Raw genomic sequence first — 16,586 nt, 5'->3', positions numbered from 1 at the left:
GGGAAGGGGTCCACTGAGGCCGGAGACCCAGGTGCTTCTGCAGCTCTGCTCTGCTGAGCCCCGCCTCCCTCCATGAGTCACACCTGCACGCTGCTGTCTGGCGGCACCTCCACTAAGGTAGCACGAGGCAGAGTGAAAACCCAGCTGACCTGAATCCTGGCGTGGATAGTCACAGGCACCGGCCCTCCTCTAACGACTTACAGCCAAGGTGGAGTCAGGGGACTTTATGACCATGAAAGTAGCACAGTCCATGTTAGTATCAAAAAACTAACATGCAAATTCACCTTTTCACCTTGTAAGAAAGCCTTCCTTCCCTTAATGCCTGTAATCTACGTTCTGAAGTTCATTATTTCAGGTGTATTTGCCTAAAAGCCCGAGTGACTTGGAAATAGTAGGATTTTAAGAGTTATAAAAAACACTGATTTCCTGGATTATTTTGGGGTAGACCGGGGGTGTTAATTTTATATGACAACTTAGTGAGGTTGTGGCACCAATTCTTTGGTCAATTACTAATCTAGACATCAGCATGAAGGAAATGTTAAATGTTAACATTTAAAAAAATATTTGTGTGTGTGAGAGAGAGGAAATCTTCCTAATGCTGGTTTGTGCATGGATGCTTGCGACATCAGGGCTCGGCCAGACTGAGGAAGGAGCCTGGAACTCTATCCAGTTCTCACATGTACGTGACAAGAACGCAATTACTTGGGCCATTACCTGCTTCGATCCCATACGGGTGCTGGCTCATGTCCCAGCAGCTCCACTCCCATCCAGCTCCTGCTTGTGTTCTGGGAAAACACTGGAGGACGGTCCAAGTCCTTGAAACCCTGCACCTACATGGTAGACCTGGAAGAAGCTCCTGGCTCCTGGCTCCAGATCAACTCAACTCCAGCTATGAGGTCACTAGGGTAATGAACCAGCAGATGAAAGATCTCTCTGTCCTATCTTCATATCTGCTTTTCTAATACAAATAAATTAAGCTTTTTTAATAAAAAAAAACCCAATACATTGTAACCAACTTTATCGCATCTACTCGTGTAGAAATGCAATCACCCACTCACATGTACATATCCAAGCAGATACAGATATGTGCAGAAATTGTTGTGAATATCTGATAGTCTCTCATCTCCTGGGGACTGCTTGCCTGGAGAGCCTCTGCAGAAGGGCTCTAGAATTACATTTGCTCTTTGCTACTCATTTCTTTCCCTTCCTTCTTTTCTGCAAAGGATCAAAGCTTTCTTCCTTTCACCCTTCTAGATCCGGTCCCACGTTCCTTCTTCCATTGCTCCTAGAGTTTTGTCAGTTGAAACAAATGAACTCAACTGCAGCAACTAGGTTTTCTGGCAGTGTTCCGCAATTTGAATTATGATATTCTTTGTGGTCAGGGTTCTTTCTATGCAGTCTTCACCATGTATCCTAGATTAGCAAAATCGTGATTTTCTACACCTTAAATGATGAAGCTGTATGTCTTTTATTTGATACCTAGAATCCCAGATTCTTCAAGGTCTTTGTGTATTGTCACGGACCAACCCTAAAATTTAAAAGCGTTAGTGTTGAGTTTCTTTTCCCGTCAAGAAGGTAAGGCAGATGATGGATCTCACACCTGCCTCTGGGCACCAGTTGAAATGAAGATAGTAGAGGAAGCTGGCAGACACAGAGCTTTTCACTTAGCTCTTCTGGTGACTCCGCTGTGGATACTTAGTAAATTCAGAGTGCTTCTAGCTTTTTAAAAACTTTTTTAGGAGTATATTTTCCTCTAAAATACATATATTGGAACACTTCAGGTAAAAGTAAGTGAAAAGTAACTGCAAAACCAAAAGTAAGTAAGGGGGAAAAGCTGGTGAAATCTTAAGTTGAGATCTTCAGTTAAAAATTCTACTGAACACCAAAGACTCTTGGAATTCACATCTTCTATCTGCAGGGTCATGCTCTGAATACTAAGTGTTTTACAGCAAAATGTTGTGAATATTAAGGACATTATCAAATGGTGATTACCATGGTGTTCCTCTGGTCAGTCAACATTTTTAAACCTAAAAATTATGATAAATATGCACATTGATGAAAACAATGTGTTACTTCTTGGATTGTTTAAAGATATGCTTTCTGTAATATCAAAGTACTTTCAAGGAACTGTTTTTTTTTTCCCTAAAATGTGCTTTTCCTTATCCTATAATCCTTATAGCATTTTCCTGGCAATTCAGCAAACCTCTTAAAACTGAACCAAATTAGAATTTTGTGCTTCTATGTTTACAGCATGAGCATATCAGACTGACAAACTTGATAATCTTAAAAACAAGAAAAAGAGAGAACTGTTCTTATTTCAAAGGTTCTGAAAATAAAGGTTATTTACTATGCAGATGAGATCTCTTGTTAAATTGTTTTTGAGATAGCAAATTGGAAAAACATGGCCAGAGTTAGAGGCTCCTCAATCAGGTCGAGACTGGGACTTCGATTCCAGCAGCTCCTGTTCTCTAAACTGTATCTGATAATGTCTTAAAGTCTAAACAGATTGTAGTTCAAAAAGATACTGTGCACTTAGATAGAAAATGACACTGAGACCCCCAAGTCCACACGTTTGCCCACCCTCTTGGAAGGACGTGTCTTTCTTTGGAGTAATCACCATTCAGCATCTCTGAGTTGTAATATTTGAGGAACTGAGACTTTGAGCTGGAATGGTGGCTTTCCATTTCCCTGTGCCTAATCACAGGATAGGAGCATTAATAGAGGGTTTGGTGTGTTGGTCAATGTTGAGGCCTGTGATTTAGGCAGGGTCATGGCAACAGAGTCAAGCTGAACGTGTGTGCATATAGCATAATTTCAGCCTGCAGCAAGACTGTGGAAGTGCAAACACGTGTCACAGACTATCCACCCTGTTTGAAATGATCTCTGCACTTACAAGCCAGAGACAGCATCTGTCTTCCCCAACAATTCAAGAAACACTGCACATTATTCCTCTCCTAAGTGATCTACCGAAGTAGTATTATCTGTAAAGCAATATGACGCCCTTAAACCTCAAATTGGCAAAATCCATTGAAGCGCTTTCAGAGGGAGGAGGGACTTGACGTGGTAACTTTTTAAGGGTGTCCACGTGGGTGGCAAGCATATGTTGCTGCTAAGCAGAGGAAGCGGTACACCACAGTTTCTTCCTAAGTGCGAGGTCTTTGTAAACTCATCCTCATTTGGGCTGTTTTAAATAGAAAGAAAATGACATACAGTCCCAAGCCAGGCTTCCTAACTGTGGCCACTTTCCTAAAACATTAGGTTACTGCAGGGGAATTTTCCAAAACTGTCAACCAGTCCACGTTTAAATCCAGTTCTTCCTCTCCACGTAAGTCAGATGCAATACAGGATGAACCCAGTTTGGTTTAGTGGGAGATGTAAGCTATGTTTACAAGGCCGACTCCTACCTGACAATGGAAGACATACTCTGGGGTGGTTTTCTTAAACTTCATGTTCCAAACCAAGGCCACTCCATCTGGTTCGTGGGGAGCGTCTTCATTGTGGTTGTAAGAAGCGACCATCAGCTCAGGGTACTAAACGGAAGAGATCACAGGATGGATTGGGCTAAGATGATGCTACAAAGAAAACTGGCTTATTCCTAGACACATATGCGCTGCCACATATGATAAGTGGCACCTTCTTTTTAAGCTGTGGCATACTTCATGTCAGCATACTGCCTCTACGTCCTGTATCTAGTGTCTGCTGCAGCACGCCGTGTGTATTTATGTCCTGAGACACCAATAAGCACCAAAGTGCAAATCCTGCTCCATCCTTCTGTATCACCTTGTGTCATTTGCTTCTCTCCCCTACATTTCAGAGGCTTCCCTTTCATCTTTCTCTCCTGATTTTCTTCTCTGATCACTCTTGTACTCTCTTTGGCCTTTAGGGTCTAGTTCCAAGAGGAATGGTTTGCTGCCTTCCTGGTCTGTCTCTCTGCTCTTGATTTCTTGCTACTCTGCAGATTTTTGTATCTGGGAACATATCTAGAGATGGACCAGGAGTGTGCATAAACACATCAAGTGCAAGGAATAGAAAAAGGAGCTCACCGCTTCCACACAAAACCTACTGTTCTTCCAGCATTCCTTATGGGAGGGTCTTGCACACTAACATTACTGTCTTGAATCTCACATACTGTGTCCTATTACTTCCTCAATACATTTCTCAAGTCTGTTCTCTCTATCCTTAAGATCAGAGCCGCCTGAATTAATTCCTTATCTGGATGAAGCCTTCCTAAAAGGCTTACCAGAAGCCTATTCTCAGCAACTTCACCCTCCAACCTTTTCTAGAATGACTACGTATTTAACCAAGTCACTTTTCCATGTAAATACTTTAGGGACTCAGTATTACTTACAAGGCAAAAACTGAGTCAGGCAGAATCTTCCAAGATCTGTCACTGCTCATGTCTCCTGCTTAATTGCTTCTGAGTCTCCATCTTTCCTCCTACTGTATTGAGCTAGTTTGGTGTACACAGGTACAAACTCCATTTCTATGAGATAAGCACTCACATTCCAAAGATGGAAAGCTTCTTCATTTGTTGATATCATTAGTTCATCCTTCAAGGTTTCACGTAAGGTCTTCCAGACAGCTCTATTAGCCCCAATCCTTGCCCCCTATCCTCTCCCTTAGCATTCTTTGCATCCTCCTCCATTAAAGCTGTATGAATTTTTTTCTCACTTGTTTCTTTTATTAGATTACAAACTCTTTGTTTTCATAATTGGTTTTTATTGATCTCTGAATATGCCAAAACATTTTTATTTATTTTTTTTTACTTTAGTAACTGTGCTCAGTAGCAAGGGCTTGTATTTAACCCTTTGTTACTAAATAATGCCAATAAATAATAATAATTTAATTATAATTAAAGCTTAAGTACAAGAAACACAGCAAATAACATAAAAAGGAGGATTCTACAGTTACGCTTGGTGTTCTAAATACCAACTCCCTCCAAGTGTCCTTTATCCTGAATGTTACTAAGGAAAGTGAGAATGAATCTCACAGAAGATGCTCTTCTCTATATCTCTTTTTCTCTATTTGTTCCTGCTTTCTCCATACCCCCAGGCTACATCCCCACTGGAATAAAAACCTCTGGTGTGGACCTTGTCAAGTGAGATGGTTTTCAAGAGAGAAGGTGGGGTTGGGGGCCAGCACAGACAAGACATAGACAGGTGCAGGGGATGTCTCTTGGGTATCCAATGAGGTTCATAGGACTCTCCTTCTTTTGAGATTATGCCAACATACAGGAGACTTATTTCTCAGGGATAATTAATTGCAGGGTACATATTTGATGAGGATGAGCTATCTGCCTTCTCCAACATGGATACCGTAATGTTTGAATGGGGACCTACCACCTGTAGGTTGGCATATGGGCTAAGGTAAGCACAGCTTTCTTTCGATGGAATTCCTCAGGCTGCCTGGAGCTTCTTCTGGCACTGAATTCTGCTCCTTCACCTTTTCCAAGGATCCCCTCGGCAGCTATGTGATGCTCTAATAGACCTACTTTCTACTTTACCTTGCCAGGGACAATGTTTCCTTAACCAGCAGAATGGAGAAGAACAGGCTCTTGAGATGTCAGTTTGGGCTCAGGAGCAGGCTATGTGAGGAGCCAGAAAAGAAACTGGCAAAGCCTCAAAGTTAATGGTTTTAGACTGCACTCCAGGGAACAGGTAGTAGGAGTTAAGCTCTGCATCTGTCACTAGAAGACTGCTGCCAGTTCTTTACCGTTGCATTTCTAAACTAGTGCTTATGTACCACATGCTTTTAAAATTCTGAATTTTTTAGGTATATTAACTAATTTAATACTTGTAAGAAGCATATGAGCTAGATGCAGTCATTATCATCATTTTATGGATGAAGAAACTGAACCCAACAGAAGTTAGGCAACTGGTCTTAGGGGATACAGGGAGTGTATAAACAATTTCTATGAGGACTAACATCGTAAAAGCACCTGTGATGAATCAACCCTGTAGATTTGTGGAGTAGGGAGATCAATTAGAAAGCTATTTTCTGATATAAACACCTATGTAAGAGAGGGCATGACGTAAGGTAGGTGTTCAATTTGCATGTTGGTAGATTTCAATTGATGTCAGTGGGAGGTTTCCTGCCACCATACCTTGAATGGGATGTAGCAATGAGCTGTCAAGGTGACTCAGCTTTGCCTCATAGATGACTGCAGGTGCAGAATATAATTTTCATGTGAGAGGAGTACACATGGTGGGAGTAGGATCACGAGCCTGGTTTTGTACACACTTGAAAATTTGGTTGTGTTATGTGGGCAGTAGTGACCCACCATACTAAAGAAGTATCAGTGAATAACAAAGCTGACAGGACTCCCCAAGAGCCCAACATGACTTCCAGGGTGATAGTTTGCAAATATTGCAAAGTTTAAGTGTCCTTGTTTAAGAAGCCCAGGAGATCAAAGCAAAGTTATAGCAAACCTTTGAATTTCTTTTTCTCCTCTCAGCTCCTCTCAGGAAGCCTCCATGGGAATCCATGCTGCCATTAGACCCTTCTTTTTCCTTTGTTAATATAATTGGGACGCATCTAGATCTGCTTAGAAAGTCTTTTCAGCCAGTGACTTGATCCTGTAAACCCCACAAAGGGCTATGAGTGTAGGAGCTGAGTTGTCTAATTCTTTTTTCTTAAACTCTAAGTTAATGGATGTTTTGAAATTATGAGGGACCACAGAGTAAATCTGTATGATGTACAAAATGGAATTCAAGAGGAAGGCCAGGTGTAGAGATAGTCTGCCTGTGCTGTAGTTGAATCTATAGCCTTTTTGGAGGAAGAGTAGAGGAAAACTAAATGGAGAAAATGATTCTGTAAGTACAAGGGAAGTCAAATAAACTAGTTCACAAGGAGCGGTAAGAGCAGATGAAGATTTTAAAATGTCCACACATGAGAGCAGAATGGGCAGAATGGTGTGGCTCTTCATTTGGTACCAAGCACGTAACTGGTACTCATTAAATACAAGTAACTAAGTGGCAAACCTAAACTAAGACCGTAAGTAAAATAAGAACACCAATAGGCATACAGAAGAGAATTACAGGTTAGTGAACATATACAAAGTACAGGAACGAATCTCTCCTATAGATTTTTTCACACAGATGCATCAGAACATAAACAGAGTTTGTCCCTTGCTGTCAGCAGCTCTTACCTGGAGAGACCAGTCCATGCACGTGACCACTCGATGCTTGGACCAATGCTCGTCATAGAACTGGCGATTGAAAGAAAGGTTGGCTCCAGCCTGGACATCCCTGGGAGAGGTTGAACATGAGAAAAACATATTTCAGACTACCGAGACATTTACACTGCTCACCTGGCCTAGCGAAAGAACAAGTGTGGGACACTGCACCCAATAAAGCCAAAACATCTATCTTGATAACAAACTTATGTCATGAATTAAACTAAAGGTAGTCTTCTTTTATGAAAATCTCTTTCTAAGCCAGCACGTATGCCAAGGCTAGCATAAAATGTTGTTTGTTTTCAGTTCCCTTCTTGACAGGTCCTGAAGCACTTTCCTTCCTCTGTTAGATTCTAACCAGAAGTGGGGTGTCTTCAGAATCATCCGGCTAGCAAAGAAATACAACATAGGAGCAGATGCTTTGACATCAAAACCATCTTCCCTTTTCTTAGAACAAGAAGGAGAGGCATGCTCCTGCTCACTGTAAATTCTGATTGGCTGCTGTGGTTGCCTTCATGCTAAGTGGTTGGTGATCATTTCTACCATACTAGGGACTCAACGTGGTTTCCTTTGCAAGCTTCAGTCTGTTTTGTTGGCACTCTGCATCACTCAGCCTGTATCACTGTTGTCCAGTCTGGAGGATCTGGCCTCAGACTATTTCTTAGGGTTCTAATTAGCTGACCTATCAGGATTTTGTTCCTCTTGACATTTCCTCAGCCCCATCACCACCAAATCAGGCAAGTGGGATGAACACCTAAGCTGAATATTTTCAGAACTCGTTTAAATATTGTTTTTAGGGAATCTGTTATAGTCATTTGAATATCTTAATGATATGGTATACTCCTTTAAGAATGTATGTGAATTTTTGAAAATAGTAATAATACACAAGGCCTGATGAAAAAAAAAAAGCAATTCTGTCTTTACATATTGTTCTTGGCCAGAAGAAACACGTGGCTACCCATCAGCTCTATTTCCTTAAATGGCTCATAGAGAGTTTGCTATGCTCCTCATTATGGTAGTTGACTGCCTTTTCCAGTACATGGAGTAGTGATGGAGAAGTTCATTGAGGGCTACTTGCTCTAAGTCTTTTTTGTTATTGTTGTTGTTTATCTGTAAATGTATCCTTGCATGTGCTAAAAGACTTAAGAGATCTTTTCAAAAAGCTCATGGAGTTACACATTTTGAAAAAGCTATGCATTTATTTCAACATTCTGTACAAAAATAAGTTTATTTTTTAGTTGCATTTTCCGCAAACTTTTTGGAGTGTGTGTGTGCAATTTCACAGAATCACAAAGAAGAAAAATTTCACAGACTCTGTTGTCTTCCACATCAATTACTTTCTCCCATATCTCATGTTGAGGTTTTTCAACTTCCTGTTTATTTAGAAATCAAGGATACAGGTATTTAGTATAATAATTCAAATCCACAAATTTGTCTGTATTATTACACCAAGGATAATGTGTAAAACTCTGCCAGGCTCTACCACCTTGACTTTCCCTGGACATCAAGTACAAAAGTCTTTCATGGGAGAAGATGATAATTACAAGGAAGCTCTAAACTGGAAGTTACAGCCAAAGCCTATGTTCAAAGCTGTTGAGCAAAATCAGTCCTGTAGTTTCCTCCTCCTCTGATTTGTCAGTTTTGAAATTTGTCAGGCCATTACATGAACGCATTTATAATCAACACAACTTACAGCATCAGTTTCAAAAATGTATACCCTGGAAACTCACCCATCTTTCTCCTCTAATTCTCGACCACTGTAGTCAAAGAAGATGTCCGCATCTTCGGCCAGAGCTCTCTCAATGACGCGAATTGTTCGATCAAAAAAGATGAGGAACTCCTCGGAATGCAGAATCTGCTGCTTCTCTTCCTCTGTCAGCTCTCTGGGAGGGGCTTCCCGTGAAACAGATCAAAGGGAAAGAAAAAAAGGGTTAATTCCAACGTTGCAAGAGAAACCCAACACCTAGGAAAGACTGCTTATGAAAGATGTGGAAAGACACATTGGAACAACTGCTATGTATATTGATGAAAAGTTGTCCACCAATTCACAGCAAAGATTTTTAGAGATGTCTCCATCAAAAGGTTTCATGTCTGATCTGATTATTGAAGAGCTGGAAAAGATTACAAATGAAAATAGACTGGCATGTTTTTATCAATTGGTTCAAAATGGTACTTTCTTTAGAATTGAATTTGAAAAACAGGCCCAAGAAGGTAAAATAGATAAATCTGCAAATTTATGCATATTATCCACTATTATAAAGCTGTATATATTAAATAAGCAGAAACTACACAAATGACTCAGTGCCTTTTCTCTTTCTATTTTGTTTTAGATGATTAGTTGGCAAGACTGGCTAATTACTGCATAGCCTCCACTCAAAAGATGAAGAAATGTAATTCCCAACCCATTTCCCCCCAAGATATCTTCTACTTTTAAACAAATACACAAAACAAAGAAATGCTGATATAAAACACCCAATGATTTGTCATGCCTTATTTTCCCCAGCATGATTAATACTTTCAAGCTAAATTTCAAGATGCAAACTGAGACAAAGGGAGATGAAATAATGAGATATGTGTTATAGATCCTGAAATATTGTGTATTTCAGAGTCACAACTCAGCTAAACAGACTCTTTCTAGTAGGGATCAGAAGCATCCTCAGATTGAAATCCTGGCAAGCAGAGACCATTGCTGAAGCTTTGAGGCTGCTGGGAAACTCCAGTTTTGTTCTCAGGTAGAGAGAATATCAGACAAATACTGGCCTGCTGACTCTCTTACCAGCATAGCAGCATAGACTACAGGCAAGATCCAATGCATTGCGGTCACAGATGGAAATCTTGGGGGCATCAATCAACCATAGTTGCACAAGCTCCCACAACACTTTGATGACTGTCAGCATAACCAAGACCAATTGTGACCTGGCCAAATGATCAGAAGACTACTTTAAGTCACCTGTAGTATACTGTTGCATAGAATTATTTGAGTACCAGGAAAACCACTGTCCTAAAAAATTCACACTCTTCAGAGCCTTTCTACACAATCAGTGCAGCAGATCATGCATTTCGAGGCCCATAATGTCTCTCCTTTCCCTGCTGAAGACTGATGAATAGATTCTCAAGTTTGTATTTGCAGACAAAATTGGAATGACTGTGGTCACTGGTTCACAGCTTAAGAAATGCTTTCTAGGTAACAATGTGGCAAGATAAGATTGATCTAACACAACAGACCATCTCCAAACACAGCCTTGCTGTAGTTCCTAGCAGCCCTAGCTACAGACAGAAACTCGCTTGCTGCCTGAGTTGACAGTGCTCAGAAAGTACCACTGTGTAGTGGGGCTCTCAGAATCCCTGCCTATCTTAACTGAACAGCACTGCCCACACATTAGCTTGAGAAATGGTGAAAAGGCCAATGAGTAGACTCATGCTTTGGTTTGAGAGTAAGAACTCCACAAAACCAACCTGTAGCCAGGTGTATCCTGCCATTCACTGACTTTGAATCAGTTGAATCTTTTTCAGCAGAACTTTATGTGTAAAATGTGTGTAATGATGCCAAAATGGGAATAATGAATAAAGAGAAGCAAGCATTGTTGCATAGTGAATAAATCCATTGTCTGTAGTGCCAGCATCCCAAATAGGCACCAGTTTAAGTCCTGGTAGCTCCAGTTCTGATCCAGCTCCTTAATAACATTATTGGGAAAGCAATGGAAGATTCCCAAATGTGACTATTTGGGGAGTGAAGCAAAGGATAAAATATCTCTCTTTCTCTCTCCTTTCTTTTCCCCTTCTCCCTTTTCTCCTTTCCTCTATAATTCTGCCTTCCAAATAAATGAATAAGTACTTTTTTTTTAAATTGAAAAAGAAACAAAAGCCTAAACTACAAAATATTAGGTCCATTTTGTTTGGGTTAATACAAGTACAAAAGTAATTGTAAAGAGGGGTGCTATGGAACAGGAAGAACATCCTATTTTCAATAAAACCCACCAAGTCTTGGTCAGTGCTAATGATGACTTGAGACACTTGATACTAAACAAAGCAGAAACTCTTCCCCCTTATTCCTTTTCTTATGATATAAAAATATCTTTCTAGTGTTTGTTTATCTTTTTGAGTCATTTCTGCTTCACCTGTATCTTTCCTTGCAGGTCCATTACCTTGAATAAAAAAAAAAGTGGTGTCTGTGTAATTTTCTGTAATTTCTTCTTCTCTGTGGCTTATTGTCACTTTGATCTCAGCTTTCAGGGCACACAACTTCCCTTCTCAGGGAAACAGAAATGGCTGATCAAAGTGTGCTTGCAGAGGCCAACCTCAGATAGGTAAAGGAGCAGCCTCTCAAGCTAGCATGTTTGACAATACAATATTTGGCTTGAAATTAAATTGCTATTGAAGTAAAACAGAGGTTATATTTTGTATTCAAAGCTTTGATGTCTAACCGGGATCAAATGATGTTATTTGTGGGCATAAAATAATCACACGCATGGGATGAGTACTTTTTAAAAGTCATAAACAATATTCAACTGAGAACTTAGCTGCTTTTGATTTAGAAAAAAAAAACCTCACATATTTTAGAAATCTTTAAATGGGAAGTATGATACAGAGCATCTAGGAACTACAATCAACAACTGCATCCAGAGCTGAAACTTTTGCCGAAGTTTCATGCAAGAATAACGAGTTGACTCCTGGGGCCAACAAGAATGAAGCAAGGCAGAGTCCGTTGGTTTACTTCTGGACAGGTCTCATATTCTCCCTGAAAGATGTGCTTCTGCAAACAAATGGGCTATTTTTAACAAGTTCATAAAATGGGGCTTAATTTCACCTGCATCTTTCCTTATAGGTCTATTGCTTTGAATTAAAAAAAAATTGTATCTGTGGAATTTTTCTGTAATTACAGAAGTTAAAGAAATTAATTTAGTATCAAGACAAATAAGGACAAAGTGTAGCACAGCTGACATTTTGTTTTCTTCTAGGGAAAGCATAAAATATTGTTAGGACAATTTTTTTGTTTGCTTGTTTTTGTTTTGGCAACGCAGACATTGAAGCATTTTTACAAAGATTCAACAGATCATAATACTTTACAGATTCAGAGTGTTTCAAAATATGCTTTAAAGTTACAAAGATTATGAAAAGAATATGTAAATAAGACATAAAATGTAGATCATGACAACTTTCAACTTTCTTAAAATTGACTTAAACAGTCATTTCTTGGCTTGAAATAACAGAATAATGGCCGGGATTAATGATATTTAATATTTATAAGACTGATTAAATCTACGGTTTGTGACACAGTATTTAAATCCAATATATGTTTTACTCCAATTTCTGGTCTTAGTATAGAAATGTTTATAACTATTAGTTTAACATGTGAAAACACACTTGTCTTCAAACAGGAGCTGATCCAGTTTGCTGCATTTTCTTGCCTTCCCTTATTTTCTTATTGAATGTGCATTACATTTTTATTTACCATACACCTTAACTTCTGGCATCTAGGATCCCACAGCCTTTTTTCCTCCTTTAAAAAACACCAAAATGGGTAGTGAGACTTGCTACTTACACTGAATACTTTGCTCTCAGTTTTAAAATTGTTGTAAAAATATTGACTACAGAAATGCCTTGTCTTGTCTCAGATGGGGTAGCTTGAGATTTCAATATAAAATGATATATAAAAGAAGATCAAAAGTATGAACAAACACCAAATACCCAGGAAAAACTTGAGATTAACTATGGGCAGGGGCTGCATGGGAATTTTACAGTGAAATCAGCTGATAAAAAATCAGCAAGAAAATCCAAACCAAACTCACAACAGAGAATACCTTTCTCTGAAGTTAGTGCGATGTTTATGAGTTAATTTGTATTTATAAGAGTTAGGTTTCTGATTCTGATGTTTTTGAATTTCCAAGCATGAGGACACTAGAACATTGACATACAGAAAGTTTCCAAATTTTGATTAAAAGCTAAAATGTGTCTGCTGATTTCTCCTACGCAGTTGCAGGGAGTGGGAGTGAAAATAGTAATAAGTCAAAGCTACATTTCTTTCCTTTTTAATGCAATTCAGGGTCACATGGGCGAAAGCACCAAAAAACAGTGAGCAGTCTATCTCTTCCTCATGGTGTTTTTAACTTCCTTCCAAAAGACAAAAAAAGGGGAGGGGCCACAGATTTTTCAAAAATGCGTTCCCTGGTTTGAAACCATGTATGTCAAACTTCAGCCCAGAGGAGATTTTTTATAGCTGAGTAATAAATCCCTAAAATGCAGGGTTCCTAATGGAAGTGCTGACACAGCCCTAACTACTATGCAGCCGTGTGAATGGCGCCACGATTATATCTGCTAGAGATTCTTTCAAAAGTTTGCAAAATACTGTCTTGCTTAAAAAGAAAAAAAAAAGAGCCCTGGGAGTTTGATGCCAACATAAACATGGCTTTAACCCATCATGTGCTAATTTGCAGAAAAGCCATTAATAGGAATAAAGCACACAGTGCAGCAGGGACAGGAAATGTTCTTCCAAACTTCTTTCTGACTTCACATGACTTTAATTAGTTCCATGAAGCTCCAGCAATGGTTACACACAAGAAACACCCTGGCGCCGTATCCCCATCCCGTATGTTTAAAGAATGTTTTTGCAAAAGAGAGAAAGAGAGTTTAAAATCAGTCCTGACTTACTTTGTCCTTTGCTACACCTTGGTGCAGTCTATGCACCAGTCTTCTGCAAAAAGATGTTTGTAGTGGTTTGAAGGTGAAAATGCTTCCAACTAAACCACTTTGGGATCTCAGGAAAAAGAAACCCTCAGGTTGTTGTGAATGCTCCTGTTAAACAAGCTCATTCATACCCCAGAAGGTGACAGGGTGTGACCTTCCCCACGCCTCGGACGAGGCACAGTGAGAGGAAAGGAATACTTAATGACCATTCTCCCAAGGAAGGCTTACAAAGACTTTGCCTGCATCACTTCCAATATTTCTGCAAATTCCAACATGCCATTCAGAACCCAAGCAACTATGATACAGCTTCAAAGTCATGGGCAATGGGAAGGCTGAGTATAGAGAACTAGTCCACACAAAGGCACCCAACAAGGTCAGGGCCCATTGTGGACTCAGATGCTACAAAAGGCAAGACTGCGTATGAAAATTTAGCAAATATCCATTCATACAGCACTTGCTTTGCACCAGATACTGTTCCACATTAGCTCGTTTGAGTGTGAGAGAAAGAGCCTGAAGAACTAAATACCTCAGTGTGCTTCAAGGGAAAACTAAGGCCCCTAAAAGGGTAAACTCACTCCATCAGTCAGTAGTGATCACACAACTAATGAATCGCAGGTCCAAGAGTTGATTCCAGCCTGTTAGTTTTTAGAGCCTATGTTTTTCCCTCACTACACTGCACTGGCTGATAGACACTTGAGATTGCATAAAACAAATCCAAAGAAAACTACATGTACTCACTGAGCTCAAAAGAGCTGCAGCATTAGACAGTTTCTGACAATTAGCAGTATTGTCTCATTCATCCCCTTCTATGGAGAAGCTGAACTTGAAGTGATGTCATCCACAATCACTGACATCTGAGTAACAGTTCATTTCTGCCATGAGCAACAAGGGTTTGTACTCCGGACATACACTCCCCGTGGCCACATTCCCACAGTGGTGCCCAGTGTCAGCTGTGTACCACAACCCCTGCCAGTCACAGTCAGTGTAAAAACTTACCGTTGACATTTACTTCAAATTAGAGCTAAATTAATCGGTATTTGGAGACTCAATAGGAAACATGCAAGTTTGTTTGTTTGTTTGTTTTGTTTTGTTTTCATCTATACTTAGTTCTCAGGATCCTTCATCTGTCAGCAAGGATGACAGTTTCAAAATTTTCTTCCATCTCAATGGGCTGTAAAGCCCAAATCAACACAAAACCAGATTTTCAAGGAATTCCCATTAGGGTGGCATTATAATCAGACACACTGATCTGGAGTTAACTGTAAGTCTTGGTGCATGTACTTGGGGAAGTTCTTGGACTTCTGTCTTTCTAGTTTCTTTGACAAAAACAGGGAGGGATATTGACAAATGCATTTGCTTCAAATGAATATTGTGAAGAGTAGAAACTATGTGTAAAATGCTTAAAATATAATCAAATAGATGGCAAGCCTGTAGCACATGTTGTTATTGCCCATGGAAAATGCAAGAGGTTGTTGCTCCTTTGAAGGGCAGAGCTTCGGAAAGTACGATTTACAATGGTAGACACTGCTAATGTTTCTCTGTTGATTTAATTTAAAAAAACCCTTCAGTAGTAATGAACAAAACAGTTACATGCACTCCTTCCCTTCAATGCTGTCTTTGAGGATTATGGCAGAAAGAGTCGCACAATGAGTGTGACAGCGAGACTTGCTAGGCAACTGCAAGTGGTTTCCATCTTCTTCGCTTCTATCAGTTAAGAAACCAATGGCTCTTGCTTTGCAGGTTACAGATGATAATGCTAAATGCAAAACACTGAATCATGATAGGAAATGTTCCATATAAAAGATGTAAACTTAATTTTTACTCACCCTCTGTATCAGTAAATATGAAATAATTGCTCAGTGTCTTTCTCATGCCATACCTTCCTTCACATCCTGCTTTTTGTCTTGATTTTCCAATTCTGAATCCTGGCCAATTTTAGGTTCCACCATTTCCTCATCTTCCTCATCCTCTAGAGAAAAGAGAGAGAGAAAAAAAAAAGTCTGATGTTTTTCCTCCCTTCAAATCAAAGTCTTTGAGGGTGGGAGGCAACAATTCCAATAATTTAGGGCAAATTCTAAGTAAATCAGTCCACAATGAATGCCCAAGATAGATGTTCATGAATCTATGAATACATTATCTCCCAAAGGGGCCTCTTTGAAGGGCTCTCCACGCTGCTGAGAAAAGAGCCTCGGGTGGACACCTGCTACCCCGTCCCCAGGCCCTCGCACGTGCAGTGTCTTGGAATTGCCTCCTTGACCTCCGAAGCTTCTTCGGAGATGGCCCAAGCACAGAACTTAAAATGTTTCCACCTGGCCCACATTCTCTACAGGGACACCTGCTGTACAGATGACTCATTTCCAATTTAATTCGCACCAAATTAATTTGGTTTTGACCTGTACGAAAGGGTTAAATATAGGTCTGACCCCAGGTCAAATGCCATTGGCAAGTAAACAACAAGGGGGTAGCCACCGGCCCACCACCACCCACCCTGCAAAGGCAAAGCCATTGTCTGGGGGAAAGCAACCAACCTGAAATAGCATTTACACATTTCGAGCAGCTCATGCATTAATGTGAGTTTAATGAGCACCAACACACGGATGCCGTCAGCTACCTCTGCCAGATGTGACTGTGCCCTCCTGCCCTGTGCAAATGCAAGCACAATCTCTCTCATCCTGTGTTTCTGAGAGGCTCCTTTCATTCCAGAACACTTGCAAAAACCAGCCACAGT

At 40.0% G+C, this 16,586-nt stretch overlaps 1 protein-coding gene across 12 annotated transcripts in view; it reads right to left on the bottom strand.

The window, feature by feature from the left end:
- DYNC1I1 (dynein cytoplasmic 1 intermediate chain 1) overlaps window positions 1-16,586 on the bottom strand; it is a 228,755-nt gene that overhangs the window by 86,577 nt on the left and 125,592 nt on the right. For 6 of the 12 annotated variants that reach the window (XM_040964608.1, XM_040964615.1, XM_040964611.1 and 3 more), the window contains 5 exons: window positions 15,738-15,827; window positions 12,976-12,981; window positions 8,905-9,067; window positions 7,148-7,247; window positions 3,405-3,530 (listed from right to left, as the gene is read on the bottom strand). In XM_040964608.1, the coding sequence (XP_040820542.1) occupies window positions 3,405-3,530; window positions 7,148-7,247; window positions 8,905-9,067; window positions 12,976-12,981; window positions 15,738-15,827 (485 nt within the window). The remainder of the gene's footprint in view (window positions 1-3,404; window positions 3,531-7,147; window positions 7,248-8,904; window positions 9,068-12,975; window positions 12,982-15,737; window positions 15,828-16,586) is intronic. The other 6 variants (XM_040964606.1, XM_040964609.1, XM_040964607.1 and 3 more) reach the window with 1 other exon arrangement.

This window comes from Ochotona curzoniae, unplaced genomic scaffold (genome assembly GCF_017591425.1).
Source record: "Ochotona curzoniae isolate NIBS_2020 unplaced genomic scaffold, NIBS_Ocur_1.0 scaffold_3835, whole genome shotgun sequence".
NCBI classification, from domain to species: Eukaryota; Metazoa; Chordata; class Mammalia; order Lagomorpha; family Ochotonidae; genus Ochotona; species Ochotona curzoniae.
Note: the sequence above shows the minus strand (reverse complement) of the source record. Positions and strands in the feature narration are given on the sequence as shown.